General features: G+C 42.2%; 1 protein-coding gene across 1 annotated transcript in view; it reads left to right on the top strand.

Annotated features, from left to right (window-relative positions):
* Positions 1-972: 972 nt before the first annotated feature.
* The window catches only part of Epdr1 (ependymin related 1), a 38,071-nt gene continuing 25,578 nt past the window's right edge, over positions 973-13,465 (top strand). The window contains exon 1 of the mRNA XM_003470086.5: positions 973-1,437. Within this exon, the coding sequence (XP_003470134.1) occupies positions 1,172-1,437 (266 nt within the window). The 5' untranslated portion in view covers positions 973-1,171. The remainder of the gene's footprint in view (positions 1,438-13,465) is intronic.

Genomic DNA, 13,465 nt, shown 5'->3' with positions numbered 1-13,465 from the left:
ATGGATTTCAAGGTTCCAAGCAAATGAATGATCTGGCTCCAGAGTACTCCTGCTTTGTGCCTGAACCCCACCCCTGGGTCCTTTGTGGTTTATTCCAAGACCTTTATTCCAAAATGTTCTCCCCCGACTCCTTCAACCCTCACATCAAGTGCTTATAAAGAAGTTATAAGGGCTGGGGATTTAGCTCAGTGGTTCAAGTGCTTGCCTGGTAAGTGCAAAGTCTTGAGTTCAATCCCCAGTACAAAAAAAAAAAAAAAAAAAAAAAAAAAAAAAAGCTATGAATATGGATAGCAAGGTCTTTTTAAAATTGCTACCTTTTTTAAAAATTACATATTATCGATTGGAACATTACTTAAATATAAACACAGTTAACTTTGTTTGTTTTTCTGCATTGGAGATCAAATTCAGGATCTTCACGCTGAGCTGCATCCCCAGCCCTTTTTATTTCTCTACTTGAGATAAGGTCTTCATCTGTTGCTAAACTGCCCGGGCTGCTTTTGAATTCTTGATCCTAATCTTCCCGCCACACCTCCCAGAGGGCTGGGATTACAGACATGCACCCCCCCTCCCCGCCCCCGCCCAGCCTGCCCAGTGAACTGCTCTTTAAAATGCAGAGCCCTCAGGCACAGCAACCTCTAGTGCAGAGACCTTGCCAGTTGGTGGGGGAGGGGAGCAGTCTCGCTTAAAACGAAGTTTCTGAATCCTAGGCCTGTTGCAAAAGCCATAACGAGTAAGCATCCTTTCTTCCAGAAGGGACGAGTCTTTTTTTGCAGTTTGGAGAAAGTTTGCAGTTTTTCCAAGGGGCAAGTTACATTGCAGAGCAGCAGCTGTGCTTTTATCACCATGACCTTGAAATCGCCCCCATCCCTTACGTGGAGGAAAATATTCCCTCGAAGTGCTTTCCTGCTTGCTGCCCCCTTAAATCGCTGTGCCCTCCAGGATGTAGGTGGCATAGCCGCCACTGCGTTTCCTGTTGGCAGCAGTGAGCCCAGGAAGCGGCCGCTGCAGGCGGAGGAGGCCGAGGCAGGAGCAGCTGCTCGCTGCTGTCCTCAGGCTTCGCTCCTCGGCGGATCCAGCGCGTCTGGATTTCAGCAGCCTCAGAGACTCCGGGGTGGGGACAACTCCGGCTGGGTCTCAGCACCGGGCCTCCCGCTCTCCGCCCGCCCCCGAGATGCCAGGTCGCGTCCCACCCCGTGGGGCCCCGCGTGCTGTGGGTGCCTGGCTCTGGGTCTGCGCGCTGGGCGGGCTGTGCGCGCTGGGCACGGCGGGGTTCCCGGGGACGCCGCGCCCCTGCCAGGCCCCGCAGCAGTGGGAGGGACGCCAGGTCGTGTACCAGCAGAGCAGTGGGCACAACAGCCGGGCGCTGCTGTCCTATGACGGCCCCAACCAGCGCGTGAGGGTGCTGGACGAGAGGAAGGCGCTGATCCCCTGCAAGAGGTACGCGGGGACCCCAGAGCTGGTGCGGGAGGGGCTCTGGGGAGCGCCTGGTGCCGGGCTGGGCCTGCGGTGCCAAGCGAGGAGGAGGCTGGTGAAGCAGGACAGGCAAGCTCAGGACTGATGGACCGAACTGGGAGGAGACCCCGGCTGACGCTAAATTCAAGTTCAAGCCCACTTGCTGCTGAGTCAGGCTGGTCGCTGGAGTATGCCAGCTCTGGGCCTGTTTGTGCCTTATTGCAGCCATCACCAGGGACACAGGCCAAACAGATATATTAATTAATATAATATATTAATATAAGACATTAATATAGTAATTAAAATATATTACATTTAAAAGGAATATTGTAAAAAAATATTTACATGGAAAGGCAATGTCTGGAGAGCTGATTTTTAAAAAGTTAGCCACTTCACCCTATTGCAACTATTAAAATTTTGGTTTATAGTCCTATAAGTTTTTTTTTAAAGCTAGTTTATAGACCGTCAGGAACCATATACTATCATGCATTTATTTTTATTAGTTAACCTCCTCCCTCACATTTTCTTATTTGTCATTTTTTTGTTGACCCCTATTTGTTTTTAATGGCTGCAAAAAACTCCATAGAGGCTGATACTGTCCTGTATACATGATTCTGTTTTTACCATGGTCAGATCACTCCCCTGTCCGCTTACCTTATGACAGAGCATATCCTTCCTGGGATTTCCTCTTGGTTCTGGCCCCTTTAAGGCCTGATTTCTAATTTGGGATCACCACCTGTCTCCCAGCCCTCCTGCGACCAGAAGGTCTCCAGCAGGGTCAGCTGGGCTCTGTGTGGCACCTGCCACTGGAGGAAGTGGGCATGAATCTCCACAAAGGGCCCCCTGAGGGCAATAAGATCAGTGGCAAAAGTGCATTACTTTCTAAACAAAACAAATCTTAAGAAACCCATTTTACCTAAAAGCATTTGGCTTAGGCATATTGGGGAAAGTGCGGAAAGGCTAGAAATTTCCAAGCTGTCTGTTGAGGGTTCAAAACAATGCCTGTGTGAAGTGTGTTTAGTAGCAAGCCTGCTGTATTCCTGGGTTGTATATCTGAGGATCCAATCAACCTTGGGTCAAAAATATTTGGAAAGGGAAGCATCTGAGCAGAACATGGACCAACCTTTTCCTTGTCATCAGTCGTACAGCAGAACATCTATTTACATAGCATTTACATCGCATTAAAGATTAGACACACTGTTGACATACTTCAAACCATATGAGAGGATGGATGTAGTTTATATGCAAATATTATGCCATTTTATATAAGGGACTTGCACATCCAGAGATTTGGGTATCCACGGGGGTTCTGGAGCCAATCTCCTTGGATACCTAGAGACAACTGTATGTGAGTCCTCTGGGAGGCCTCGGGCATCCATCAGTGCTATGGTAGACTCCAAATAAATGCAAGGCCATTCAAGACCTCATGTGAATGTTTTGTGTTGAGTCTTAGAGATCATAAAAATAATAACAGCTGACACTTGAGTGATATAAATAAGACACGATGTTCACTTTATAAATGTGATTTAATTTAAATCTTTCAACAGTTTAACAGTCTTATCATCTCCATTTTACAGAGACTCTAAGGTCCAGAGAGTAAAAAAATTTCTCACTATCAGATAGCTGAGACTGAGATTTGAAAAGCTGAGTGAATTGTTTGTTTGTTTCTGTACTAAAGACTGAACCCATGGCCTTTGCACTGAGTTACATCCCCATCGTAAAATTTTTTTTTTTTTTTTTTTTTTTTTTTTGAGACAGGGTCATGCTAAATTGCCCTGGCTGGTGTTGAACTTAAAATCTTCCCACCTCACCCTCCCAGAGTGCTGGGATTTCAGGCATGCACCTTCCGGCCTGGCTTACTCTGACACTTATGATTTACCAGCTCACATTCATTCTTTCATTCAGCAAGACTTCGCTGTGTATCAGCAGAGTGCGGCCTGGTTTGCTGGGAGGTGGTGGTCTGGGGGTGAAGTCACACAAATGAAAAATTCCTGTGTAGCATGATGAGTTGTGATCTGGGACATGATGAAAACACCCGGGACAGGTGCCTAAGCTAGGTTTCTTGGGTGCAGGTGAGGAGTGATGACCTCAAAGCATCTGTGTATGCTAATGGGGACAGGTATGGAGGAAAATCGGGAACACAGTGTAGTGGTTGTGTTCTACATGTGAGGTGTCCTCAAATGGAAGCTCACGGGGCTGAGTTTACTCCTAGACCTGCATGTCAGTCCCTGTTGGGGGTGAGGTCTAGGGCCTGATACTGAAGGGGTCTAAACAGCAGCTGTGATAAGATTAGGTATAGAACACTGAATGCAGTCTCAAGATGTGGATGCAAAATGGAGCAGAGTTTTTTTTTTTGTGTGTGTGTGTTTTTCCTTTTTATCAGTACCAGGGATTGAACTCACGACTGCCTGCTTACAAGGCAGGTGCTTATGCCGCTGAGCTAAATCCCCAGTCCCCTAGAAGCAGAGTTTTATAAAGACACAGGGGACAGATGGGTAATGGCAGTGGGATGGGGAACATGGATGAATGGATGCAGTGGGGAGGTTTTACTGAAGGATGTGCCAATGATCCAATGTTGGCACGGGTGGGAAGGGAGAGGGAGGAGTCAGGCAGCCTCTGTTTTTAGCCTTGAAGCTAACTGTATCGATGCTGTTGAATGAATGGTTAATCCTTGAGATAGGATCAGGCTTTCAGCACTTTCAATTCTTCAAGGTTATATAAAAACTGATACCACAATGGTGCATTGGTGAGGAGCCCTGGTGTGTGGGTGAGCAGTGGTGTGAAGGTGGGTGAATGTCCAGTGCTCACACCTGATGATACAGTGTGGATAGGAGAGTGATAAAGTCTCATCCCTTCAGACATAGTATTTTTTTTTAAACTTAAGAAATTTGGCTCCAAAGCCAGAAAAACGGTCAGAACCCAGTTTCTTTCTTGCTTTTTTTTTTTTTTTTTTTTTTTTTGTCTTTTTAAAATTTTTATTGGTACTGGGGATCGAACTCAGGACCGCCTGCTTGCAAGGCAGGTGCTTATGCCGCTGAGCTAAATCCCCAGCCCCCCTAGAACCCAGTTTCTGAATGTGGATCATTGAGTAAGTTATTAAAGCTTTCAGAGACTCAGTTTCCCCTCTTACAACATGATACTAGAATAACTAATTTGTTAGGTTACTGTGGGAATTAAATGAGTCCAGAAGTGTAAAGCATATGACCCAGCATTTGATAGCACATTGAAGACACTTAGCCTGGGACCATAGTTGCATCATCTCTACCCCCAGCATTGCCACCATCATCATCCTGGTGAATTTCCAGTGTGCCAGACATTTGCCACCAGTCCTGCAGACTCAGAAACTTGATCTGGCAGGACTTGCAGGGGACTTTCCTCTGGGACTTTGAGCATACAAACTCAAGTGATAAATTGTATTTCATTGAGTTTCGCAGCCCTCATGGGGACCAGGATTCTCAAATCCACAAAACTAGGACATTGTCTCCTATAGTTAAAACTGTATGGGGAGCCAGCTTAAGTCAGGAGATTGTGAATACATTCAGTAGACATCCAGTGCCTGTTCTGGGCACTCTTGACTTCTCCATCATGAAGAAAAGGCCAGCCCAGAACAATGTTTAATGGTAATCAGATGAAGACGAGGTGATGCTCTCATCTTGACAGCTAATTTCATTGTCAGTGGTTCTGTTATTTACACTGTGTTGGTCCAGAATCCTTCCCCTCTGAACAAAGCATGGTGGGCACTGCCCAAGTCTGTATGAGCAAGTCTCCTTCTTCCACAGCTCTGTGATTGCTTAATAGGGTCTTAATGTGTGGGTTACACCTTTAGTGGGGTAATGGCTCAATCTTGTTGATCTGCGTGCGTTTGTCTCGCCTGTTAATGATTCTTCATTACTCTGTCCTCTATTAAGTGCTAGCTTCACAGTTTGGCTTTTAGAAGACAGTCTTATTTCTCTTCTTTCCAAGTTCTTGGCCAGGTTCTATCTTGCTGTCTCATTTCTAGCTGTAAGTCAGATGTAGAAAATAATGTTTGGTGCAAAAATACATTTTAAACTCTAAATGTAGACTTGTTGGAACAAACTCAAAAATATTGTTTTTCAGGTATCAGCATCTGGCCAAGAAAACAGATTTTTTTTTGAGAGAAAATATGGGTAAATTGTCTCTTTGTATTTATTAGTAAGTCGAGAAGTAAGTTTTAGAATTGGATCAACTTCTTAAGAGATTTTCATTCTGTATCCAGAGAGTTACGGAAAATCCCACTGATAGTTACTGTGGGATGACCAGTATTTTCCAGGCTGTCTTTTCTCTGACATGATGGAAAAGATTAAACCACTTTACAAGCATTTGATAAGACCAGCCTGAAAAGAGAATGGGAAATATTAGTAATTGATACTATTTTGCTTTCTGATGCCAGCTGACTTTCCCGGTTCCTTGATTAAATTCACAAGAATTATGCTTGGAAGGAAAAGCGAGCTTATTTTTTTGTATTTCAGTCAATAAGTTGAACTTTATGGGAGGGACAGTGTGGATACTGAATGAGCTCCATGAGACCATGAGTAACGTGTTGCTGCTGACAGAGTGGTGGCCTGGGTGTGGGGCTCCACGGAGCTCTGAATGTGGAGTGGGTGGAGAGGCAGTAAATGAGCACCGTGGGGTCATATCTCAGAAGAGCATTCAGGTACCAGTTCCATGTCCCCTTGGGAATTTTTATTTCTAAACGACGAACAAGAATCATAAATGGGATGGCAAGAGAATTTTCATTCACATTCTGATGAGTTCATGTCTGTCTCAGTTTTCCCAGAGTGCTTTATTTCCTGGAGAACTGAATAGCATTTATTTTCTCGAATTTTCTAGAAAACCACGTGTCTGTCTCCGAGCGAGTGTGGATGCCCGTGGTAGCAATGCCAATGTGGCTTCTAATCTTGGTTTTGCCACAAGAATGCCCTTTGCTTCTCATACCTCACTGTTTTTTTATCTTTCTCACTTAGTTTTCAGGGTGCCTATGATATTGACATATTATTTCTAAGCATCTTTCTTAAAAGCTAGATGGAGACAGTATTAGCCTGTATCGTGAAGGCCCCAGGTCTTTTCAGGCTGATTCATTCCTTCTACCATGAGACAATGAACTTGAGCACAATTTTTGAGCTTTTCTCAACTCGTCCCTTTGTGTAAACACATTTAGGATTCTCTTTCTGCCTTCTCCTTGTCACTTAAGCCTGTGCTGATGGGTACAGAGAAAAGGGAGGTTACCTTGCTTTACTGTAAAAGCAAGGAGAGAGATTTACGTTGCAGTCCTTTGACCCTAAACTCAAGAGTTCTGTTCTCTCCCTCAAGCCTCCCTTCTTCTAAAAACTGAATGAGGTAGCTTACAGGAAGGTTGTCCAAGTACCTGCTGTTAAGGATTATTGGGGGGAGAGGGGTTATCACGTTGTCATGCTAGGCAACTTCAATGATCTTATGTGTTGCAGGATGAAGATAAGGATTCGCTCTCAAACTTATAATTTTATCTTGTATTCACACTATCTCACACTTACAAAAAGTCACAATTACAATGCAAATAGCTTTTTGTTTTTTACTCTCTGAACCATTTGAGAGTGGTTCAGTCTGATAGACCCATGGTCTCCAAATACATCCAGTGTGTTTCCTATGAGCAAGGCCATCCTTCTACACAACTTCATTATAATAAAATCCCAGAAAGCAATACAAATTCATTTCTTAAACATCTAAAACCCAGATGTTGCAGCTTTTTCTGATTGTTCTCTGTATGTTTATAGCAACAACACACAATTTAAGTTCAAGTTCAACACAATTGTGTTTCTATGTCGTGTCTGTACTGTTCTTCCCTGCACGTTGGTACTTTGTAGGATCACAGGTCAGGTGATGCCTCGGCATCTCTCCCCTTGGCATGGGTTTATATTTCCTTGTAGTTAGATTCAGGTTCTTTAGCTGCACAGGAATTCTCTCACAGACAATACCCTTTTATCGCATCCTGATGTTTACCACCATCAGTTGATTGTTCTCTGCCTATCTTCTTCACTAGGCAGTGATATCTTTTCCTTCATAAGTATTAAGTATTTGTAGGGAAATATTTGTAAGCCATTAGCTCATCTCATTCTTCATTAAACTTCCAATTTAGTCACTTATCTCAATGTGAGTTGTTGGTCTCCTGTTTACATTTGCTCTCACTGTTAATTTTACCGTCCTGGATTTGGCTATTGGGAGCATTTTCCAGTCGGCTTCTACATTGTTTAATCTTCATGTGCGCGCGTGTGTGCGTGTGTGTCCTTCCCTCCCTCTCTCCCTGCTGCCTCTCAAGTCTCTCTATCCCATCCTTTCTCCCTTCTTCTCCCTCCCACTGTGCACCCCTTCTTTGCTCCGGGGATTGAACCTAGGTACTTCACACTGAGCTGCATCTCCAGCACTTTCTTATTTTTAAATTTGAGGCAAGATCTTGCTAAGTCTCTTAAATTGTCCAAGCTGGGCTTGGAACTTGCAATCTTCCTGCCTTCCAAGCTCCCAGAGTTCTGAGATCACAGATGTGTGCCACTAGGCCTGACTGAATGTCTCTTCTTATCCTTTGAGTATCTCCTTGTCATTTTGGCAAAGATATTCCAAGATCAAGTATTTTCTCTTTTCTTATCATGAAATAAGCCATTTCTCAACAAGATCTGCTTTCTTCTACTGGAGAATAATATTAGGAAGTCAAACTGTTCCAGTGAGCACATTGCTATTAGGGGACTATATGCAGGTGATTGGAGGAGAAGACAAGACGTTGTAGGTTTGAATAACACACACACACACACACACACACACACACACACACACACACACACCACTATACTGTATTAAGTCTGAATTATCTATCAGCTCTCAGTTCAATCCACAGAGGTATTTAAACTGCCACCTCTAGCCAGGGATGGTGTTACACATCTGTAATCCCAGCACTTGGGAAGCTGGGTCAAGAGAATCATCAGATCAACACTAGCCTGGACTACACAGTGAGACCCTGTCTCAAAAAAGGAAAGAAAAGGAAAGGAGAGGAAAGGAAAGGAAAGAAGAGAAAGGAAAGGAAAGGAAATAAATAAAAAACTGATACTTCCAACCCTAATCCAAGATCATATAGACTACTTGATTTTTCGTCCTCAGATTTTGCAGCTCCCTTCCCAGACAATAAGAAAACTGGTTTTTGCTTTCCACCTTGGCTCTGTACCCCAGGCTAGGAGACTGTCAGGACACATTGTTGTATACGTTTGTTTTCCTTTGGATTCTCAGAGTATCATCACTCCATGTCCTCACAGGATATCTGTATGTCCAGAAGAGGTAGATTAATACAAACCATTCTGTAAATGTATTTGATTATGCATACTGTTTTTCAATGGGTTGGGCTTTTCATTTCAAGAAGTCATGGCTGAAAATTTCAGAAGATGCTTCCTCCTTTGGCCTGTCCTCCTCTACTTGATCTCTGATGGCTGGAGCTAGTGTTTTCTTTTCTTAGCTCAGGAATTCTGACTTCTCATCACCTCTTGATCTTCAAAGAGTAAACCATGCAGATTTGCAGTCCTGAGTTTTTTTTCCAAGCAAGAGATTTTCTTGGAAGAACATAAAGTTGGTTTTAGGGGTTTAAATCAGTGGGGTCTGTGGACCCTGGGCTTCAGGATAGGGAAGGAGGAGAGGGCAGGGAGAAAGTCAAGGAAGAAAAAAGTGCCAAGGAAGATAAATGCTGTAGAGTAAAGAATCGGGTAAAAGATGAAACTGGCTTATAAATAGAACCCAGAGGTGGCCACCATACTGTCCTGGCAACATCTTTTCTTCTGCTTCTTCCTGATTCTGACCTTACAAAAGGTGGTCAGGGGCAAAGTGCCCAAAGATTGGAAAATATTCCACCAATTAGTGGTTTGTTTTTTCCTGGAAAAATGTGATATTCTTATATTTCCCAATTCCAGTAAAAAATCTTCTATTTCCCCCTTTATAATTTCTTTTATTTTACCCATCCTTACAGGAGGAAAAAAGCATCTCTTGAGGATTACTAGCTGAAACCTCATTCTCCCCTTCTTAAAGCAAAGCTCATGCTAACTCCAATTTCTGTCCTCTCACCATGCTTGAAACCCCCTCCAATCAAACTTCCATCTCCACGGCTCAGCTTGGCTCTGCTGTGGATGCTGTGGGTAAGAGCAACAAAGCTCTGCATTGCTAATCAGCTGTCTTTTGTGTGTCCCCATTTTACTGCTGGGCATCTTCTCTTTTATGGATCACTTTCTCCATTGACTTTTGGCAACTGTTCTCTTGTGCTCCCTCCTCCTGCTTCATCCTTCTCCTTGTCTGCTTCCTTCTCGGCTCCTCTCTCCTGAGGGTTAATGATGGAGTGACCCCAATGCTCCAGCTGTCTGTCCTGTTTTTTTTTGTTTGTTTGTTTGTTTGTTTTTTTAATCTTGGTGACTGTAGTCCTGCTTTTAAATCCTCCTCCCCCGTGAGACTCATATGCTAGCTTTTGTCCAAAGATCTCCAAATTCACCATGTGTTTAACTGACTTTCAGTTGGAATCATGTAGCCATCTTGAACTCAGCATGCCCCCAAAATGAGTATTTCTCCTGTATGCGAACTAACAGAAACCCAAACCAGCCAAACTTACTTCTCCTGTGGTTTTATCTCAAGTGATAACAACTCTGGCTGCTCACCCCAAAATCCTTGCTGTCATCCTTGAAGTCATCCTTGTCAGAAGAATTCTATAGCAATTCCTGTTACTCCTAACTTTGATGGCTACCTAGAATTTGACTACACCTCCAATATTATTGTGATGCGAACTTCTCAGATCTGTTTGCCCTTGTTGTTTGTATTTGTGGTTTTGGGGATTGAACTCAGGGCCTTGTAGACTGTCTAACAATGAGTTACCCTCCTGCCTGGATTTTTTGTAGTAGCCTTCTATCTGTAATCCTTCTTCTGCCCTGGCCACTCTTAGCCTGTTCTGAACATAGTAACCCTGTGAATCTGGTGACAAATGCCACACCATGTCACTCCTCTCTGCACAGCACTCCACCTTTCCATCTGCCCTAGAGTGTACGTCCTTAGGTGAGAGCAGACGTCCTCACAAGAGCCCAAGCACCCCATAGGATCCATATCTCATCTCCCTGAACCCACTGCCTGCTAGCGACATCAGCGTGATGACCTCTTTGGCACCTGTATTTTTTGTTCCTTCTGCAGAGAAAGCTTTTCCCTGAAAATTTGCCTGGCTTGCTTTTAAATTTCACTAGCTCCTCTGTCAGCATCCTGGTATACTCATCTCAAATACCCGAGGTGCTCAAGGCACTTACCACTCTCTGACATGCTATTTAATACCTTACTTTTGTTTGTTTGTTTGTTTGTTTTCGTGGTTGTTGTTTCCTTACTTCCCCTGCCTCTTCTCACCTAAAGATTTCCCAACCAATAAAATGACTGTTAACATCTTCATACACTATCAGTGCTTTACACTACCTCTTCATGTGGGCTCCTTTTTCACTTAATAATCCATTGTGCAAGCTCATGCATCCCAACTGGTCTACTCTGTCATCTTGGAACTCCTGGCTCCTCCTCACTTCAGCTCTGGGCCAATCACCTCCTCTGAGCAGGTATCGGGACCATCCCACATACCCTCCTCTTTAACCACTATCCATTGCACTTTGTGCTGCTCCCACAGGACACTGTCACTCTCTGACATTATCTTGTCAGTTAGTTCATCTGCTCTTCGTGGTCTCTCCTCTCTATGAGAAGAGGGCCTTATTGTTCTGATTTACCATAAAGTCACCCAGTGGCAAGGAGTTTGGGGCACGGAGTACTTTTTATACATAAATTATAAGGATCAGTATATGATTTTAGCATTACCAATGTTTTATATGTTCCTGGGGGAAAAATCTCAATCACAGAAAAACAAAATAAAGAAAAGGGACTCATGATCCTATCCCGGATTAACTATTCTGATGTAAATGTTTCTTGATATTTTTCTCTACTCTCATATATGCACTTTTAAAATTAAAATAGAAACATACTATGCAATTTTTTAATTTAACAAAATGTTTCACATATTTTTGTGCTTCTAAATAATCACCAGTTTAATTATTTTTAAAGACTATGTGGTGTTCAAACTAATGATAGAATATAATTTATTTAAACAATCCTTTACTATGGGACCATAATTTCCTATTTGCACTAATATAAAAACAGTAAATGACCTTTGTTTGAGTACAGTATATATGCACCAGTTTTTATTTTATTTCAGATAAATTCCTAAATAAGAATATAACAGGAAGGCATTTACACATTTTTGAGTACTTGACAATTCTAATCAAATTGGGTTTCAGGAAGATCCCTATAGCTCAAGCTAGTACTTCCCTCACAAAAATATCAGTGTTAATGTTTCCCTAGCTTAGATGTATAAGGAATCTAATTACTTATGGTGATATCTAATGTAGTAAAGAAAGAAATGATGGGCAGCATGGCACACCTGAAGTGATGCCACACTTCTGGGATATACTTCTTGCTATAACGTGAAAACCTCTCATATTTCAGTTCAGACTTTCACACTGGTTTTTAACAAAGATATTCTATTATGTTCAGCAAGTAGCTCTCAGACCCTATTTTATGAAGGTTGAATCCTAATCAGGATGGATGAAACTGTATCAGCTTAGAGACTTGGACTAATACAATACCTAACATTAACTCATCTTTGCATTCCTGAAATAAATTGTCACTATGTATTATTCTTTGACTATTGTATTGATTTGCTATACTAGTATTTTAAGATTTTTTTTTTAATTCATAGCCCATGTTAACTTGATCTTTAACATTTATTTACTTATTTATTTTATTTTTTCTGCTACTGGGGATTGAACTCACGACCTTGCACTTGCAAGGCAGGCACTTGTGCTGCTGAGCTAAGCCACTGGCTGTAACGTTTATTTTTATGCTTCCTACATTGTAATAGTTTTTTGCTTTGGTTTTTTGAGGCAAGTTCTCACTACGTAGTGCAGGTTGGCCTTGAACTTGGTGTGCAGTACAGGCTGGCTTTGAAATTCCTATCCTCCTGCGTCAGCTTCCCAAGTGCTGGAATTACAGATTTATACCATTGTGCCTCATTTATCTGGTACTTTAATAGTTCTACAAAAAGCCCTTCATTTTTCTCTTGACATTGCCATCTTGACATTGGAGAAAACTAGCTAATTAAACCGTCAGCATTTAACTCATATGGGAAAAATAGGTGATCTCAAAGGTCACCTAAGATATCGTTAAGCCATTACAAGACTTTCTGGCTATTGGTCCCCTTAACTTTCAGCTTCATTCTGAGTCAGTTTCAGTTATTTGTTTTCCTAGAAAATCATTCATTTCATCAAGATTATAACATTTATAAGTTGGGCATGATGACACATGCCTGTAATGCTAGCACTTTGGAAAGCTGAGACAGGAAATGACAAGTTCGATTCTCTGAGCAATTTAGCAAGACCATGTCTCAAAATAAACAATAATAAAGGGCTGGAGATGTATCTCAGTGTGGATTCAATCCCCAGGACTAAAAAAATAAACAAACAAGTATAAACATAAATTTGTACATATTTTCGTAACTCTATTGTATCTATCGATACCCATTTTTCATTCCTAGCAGATAACATTTATATTTTCTGTCATTTTCCCTCATCATTATATGCTTTTTTAAACAAACTCATTAATTTAGGTAAGGCCTTTATGCTGTAATACTCATTAATATGTTAAATTATAAATCTTTTTTAAAGAATAATTTTTGACATCAAATCCATGTCTACCTATATATTTTAAATGTTATTAGAGCAAGCTTGTCATGGAATCCCATTGGAACTGTGACCCTAACTGGAAAAGCGATTCTCCACTTCATTTCATAGACAAGCACTTTCAAACTGGTCTCCCATCAAATGCTGCCTTCAATGTCCCCTTGCTCCTGCATCTCTGTTTTGGGGAGTTTCCACCAGTATGACCCCTGGAGGTTTCCTGTACCATGGTTTTCTTGGAAGCAATG

The sequence above is a fragment of the Cavia porcellus genome, unplaced genomic scaffold (assembly GCF_034190915.1).
Source record: "Cavia porcellus strain 051 isolate PalLab524CR breed Dunkin Hartley unplaced genomic scaffold, mCavPor4.1 scaffold_23, whole genome shotgun sequence".
Taxonomy (NCBI): Eukaryota; Metazoa; Chordata; class Mammalia; order Rodentia; family Caviidae; genus Cavia; species Cavia porcellus.
Note: the sequence above shows the minus strand (reverse complement) of the source record. Positions and strands in the feature narration are given on the sequence as shown.